At 44.4% G+C, this 4,291-nt stretch overlaps 1 protein-coding gene across 2 annotated transcripts; it reads left to right on the plus strand.

Annotated features, from left to right (window-relative positions):
• Positions 1–2,509: 2,509 nt before the first annotated feature.
• Positions 2,510–3,227, plus strand: LOC103249472 (myosin regulatory light polypeptide 9). Of its 2 annotated transcripts, XM_008048104.2 has the most exons (2): positions 2,518–2,738; positions 2,901–3,075. In XM_008048104.2, the coding sequence occupies exons 1-2, from the start codon at positions 2,557–2,559 to the stop codon at positions 3,073–3,075; spliced, it is 357 nt and encodes a 118-aa protein (XP_008046295.1). In that variant the 5' UTR covers positions 2,518–2,556. The 2 variants fall into 2 exon arrangements, with proteins under 2 accessions (XP_008046294.1, XP_008046295.1); XM_008048103.2 differs by having other exon boundaries at positions 2,510–3,227.
• The last annotated feature ends 1,064 nt before the right edge of the window (positions 3,228–4,291 follow it).

Raw genomic sequence — 4,291 nt, forward strand, 5'->3', positions numbered from 1 at the left:
TGGAAAAAATAATACTCTCAGAGATTTCAGTGACCGCATGCCCTGATGACAGACCTTAAATATCTCAGTCTTCAACCTTGAAACAGAGACCATCAATGCATTTAGAAACCCTACACCATGAACAAGACCCCAGATACCTCACAGTTATACCTTGAGACAAAGACTCTCAAAGATCTCAGAGATCTAACACCCTGAATACAGACATTCAAGCACCTCAGACTAAATCCTGGTAACACAGATCCTTAGTGAGTACCTCAGAATTAAATCTTGTGACAGACCCTCAAAAAACAGTCCTCACAGCCTGAGAACAGAAATGATATATCCAATTCAAATCTTGGGACACAGACCCTGAAACAACGAAGAGAGCCCACGTTCTCAACACATACCCTCATATACCATACACTCAAATCTTGGAACACAGACTCTCAAAGTGTTCAAAGACCTTACACCCTTAACCAAGACCAACAAATACATCAGAATCCAACTTTGGAACACAAGCTATTTAGAGCAGAGTTTAGAGTTCTTATATGTTACGCTGAACTCCAGACACCTAGTAATAAAGCCTTGAAAACCAGATCATCAATAAGTTCAGAGACCATACACAAGGAATACAGATTCCCCCATTACCTCAGAGTCAAACCTTTGTCAAAGATCAACAAAGTGTTTAGAAACTTCTAATCTTGAACTCACAAACCAATGCATTAGAATCCAACCTTGGGAAATACACACTGAAAGAGTTCAGAGACGTCTCATCTGAACACAGACCCTAAAATACATAGAACACATGCAATGATTTAAAACCAACCTCCTGCTCCCTGAACATAGAACCCCAAATACCTCTAAACAAAACTTGGAACACAGAATCCACAAAGAATTCAGAGACTTCATACCCTCAACACAAATCCCTGAATGTCACACATTCAAATATTGGAACACAGACTGTCAAAGTGTTCAGAGACCTTACTTTTTGATGTTTGGAACACAGACCCCTACACCTCAAACTCCAACCTTGGAACACAAACTTTACAGTGTTCTGTGGCCTCACAACTGGAATAAATACCTCCTAATAACTCAGACACAATATTTGAAACACAGATCCTCAAAGAGTTCATAGACTTCACACCCCGAACATGAATTTTCTTTCTTTCTTTCTTTCTTTCTTTCTTTCTTTCTTTCTTTCTTTCTTTCTTTCTTTCTTTCTTTCTTTCTTTCTTTCTTTCTTTCTTTCTTTTTTCTTTCTTTCTTTCTCTTTCTTTCTTTCTCTCTCTCTCTCTCTCTCTTTCTTTCTTTCTCTCTTTCTCTCTTTCTTTCTTTCTTTCTTTCAGCAGGATTTATTGAGAGTATAGAAAAGCTCCCACAGTGGGAGGGGACATGAGGGGGTTGCCCCAGAACATGAATTTTCAAATACCTCAGACTCAAACTTTGTGACAAAAACCCTCAAAGGGATCTGAGACCTGAACACTGAACATATACCCTCTCAAACTTAGACTACCAAACCTGAATGAGTTTGGAGACCTCACACATTGAACTTAGAACCAGAACCCAAATACCTCACATTCAAACTTGAAACCACAGATCCTAAAACATTTGTGAGTTCTTATAACCTGAACACACCCTGACACCAGAGACTCAAAATGTGGAACATATGTGCTCAAAGGTTTCAGTGACCTCACATCTTAAATACAGACCTGAAAATTATCAAATTAAAATCTTAGGACACAGACCTCAAAGACTTCACACTTTAAAGATGATCCCCAAATACCCCAGAGTCAATGCTAATAAAAAGATCTTCAAGGAATCAGAGACCTCACATGCTGTATACATACCTTCAAAGATCTCAGACTCTGATCTTGAAACACAAACCATCAATGAGTTCAGACCCTTCATATCCTAAACATAGACCCCTAAATATATTAGTTAAATTATAGGCTTTCAAAAGGTTCAGGGGCATCACAGCTTAAACACAGACTTTCAAATACATCAGATTCAGAAGTTGGAACACAGACCCTCAAATAATTCTGTTGCTTCCCAAACTTTACATCCTAACATAGATCCACAAACGCATGAGAACTTATACCTTAACATAGACTGATGAATACATCAAGTTCAGAATTCTAGGACACAGATCTTCAAAGAGGCCCAAGATCTCACATTCTAAACAGAGACCCCCTCATATTTCAGATCAGTCCTGTGAAAAAAGACTGTCAAAGAGTCAGAGACTCTCACTCTAACATTTACCTTCAATCTTGCAACAGAGATGATTAAAGAATTCAGAGCTCTCACAACCTGAATACAGACCCCTAAGTAACTCAAATTCAAAATTTGCACAACAGATTCTCTGTGATTTCAGAGATCTCACAATTAAATACAGATTTCCAAATGTATTAATAAAAACTTTGATACACAGAACCCCAAAGAGTTCAGACCTCATAGTCTAAACACAGACACTCAAACTTCAGACTCAAACCTTGGTTCAAAGAGCCAAAAAAAAAAAAAGATCAATGAACCAGCGAGCGCCCTCTCCGCACCAGGGAAGCCCACCCACCTGAAGCCAAGATGTCCAGCAAGCAGACCAAGGCCAAGACCACCAAGAAGCGGCCACAGCGGGCCACGTCCAATGTCTTCGCCATGTTTGACCAGTCCCAGATTCAGGAGTTCAAGGAGGCCTTCAACATGATCAACCAGAACCGTGACGGCTTCATCGACAAGGAGGACCTGCACGACATGCTGGCCTCACTGGGGAAGAACCCCACCGACGAGTACCTGGAGGGCATGATGAGTGAGGCCCCGGGGCCCATCAACTTCACCATGTTCCTCACCATGTTTGGGGAGAAGCTGAACAGCACCGACCCGGAGGACGTGATCCGCAACGCCTTCGCCTGCTTTGACGAAGAGGCCTCAGGTTTTATCCACGAGGACCAGCTCCGGGAGCTGCTCACCACCATGGGCGACCGATTCACCGACGAGGAGGTGGACGAGATGTACCGCGAGGCACCCATCGACAAGAAAGGCAACTTCAACTATGTGGAGTTCACGTGCATCCTCAAACATGGCGCCAAGAACAAGGATGACTAGGCCACCCAGCCCTTCCGACGCCAGGCCCCGTCCCAGTCGCTCCCTCCCCTGCACACTCCCAGCTCCATACCACGACCCTGCAGGACTCTCTTGGGGACCCTCCCTTGAGGGACCAGGGTCCCAGCTTCCAGGGAAGGGAACAGACCGAGAGAGGCACCAGGCAAGGGACACACGCCGACGGGAGGCAGGCATGCCTCTGTGACCCTTCCAAGACCATCTTCTGGGGAGAGGGGCCAGGGCAGGGCCCAGGGGCGCCACGCGAAGGCCCCTCAGGGAAGCCCAGGCCTCAGCAGCGGCCTGACCATTCCTGGCTGCCCTGGGAGAAAGGGCCCCGATCCCGGATTGACACCACTGCATGCGCAGCCCCACACAAGCACAAGCTCACCAGGGTCCCCTGCCCTTCCCCCATCCAGCCACCAGAGCAACCCACCTGCCACAGAAATGTGCTCCACAAGACACAGGCAGAGCGGACACTTGTCCCGGGGAGGCAGAACCCCAATAGAAGGCTGAGCACTGAAAAAAATATATATCAATGACCTCACACTCTGAACTGAGCACCAAAAGACTCATAAGCAAACTTAGAACACAAATCCTCAAAGAGTTCACAGATCTCCCATCTTAAACATTCACCTCAAGGTCTTCAGACTGAAACCTTTAAAAATAGACCCTCAATGAGTTTCATAGAGCATACACCCTGAACACAGACCTGGAAATACTTCATACTCATACTTTGGTAGACAGATTCTTAGTGAGATAAGGTAAGGGTCCTCACATCCTGAATTTAGAACCCCAAGTGCCTCAGGTTCAATTGTGGAACACAGACACTCAAAGATTTCAGAGATCTCACAATTTGAACACTGATCTCAAATATTTCATGTTTAAACCCTGGGACATAGATCCTCGAAAATCTTGAACACCTAACATGCTTAACCCAACGTCTCCAAATCTCAGGCTTAATTCTTGAGAAATAGACCCTATAAAATTTTATATACCTCATGGCTTGAACAATGACAACCAATACCTCCAACTCAAAACTTGGAGCACTGGTTCCAATGCGGGACACATCCTTATGGAAATTGGAGCTGGCATCCAATTCCTGAACAAAACCCAAAACCCACAGGCCATAAGAGATAAGATAGACAAGTGGGACCTCATTAAACTGACAAGCTTCTGCAAAGCCAAAGAAACCATCAAGAGAGCAGGGAGACAGCCTACA

The sequence above is a fragment of the Carlito syrichta genome, unplaced genomic scaffold (assembly GCF_000164805.1).
Source record: "Carlito syrichta isolate Samal-C Ts95f unplaced genomic scaffold, Tarsius_syrichta-2.0.1 Scaffold120524, whole genome shotgun sequence".
NCBI classification, from domain to species: domain Eukaryota; kingdom Metazoa; phylum Chordata; class Mammalia; order Primates; family Tarsiidae; genus Carlito; species Carlito syrichta.

Coding starts and splice junctions, on each gene's coding strand:
- LOC103249472 (XM_008048103.2), top strand. CDS start 2,557: ATGTCCAGCAAGCAGACCAAGGCCAAGACCACCAAGAAGCGGCCACAG.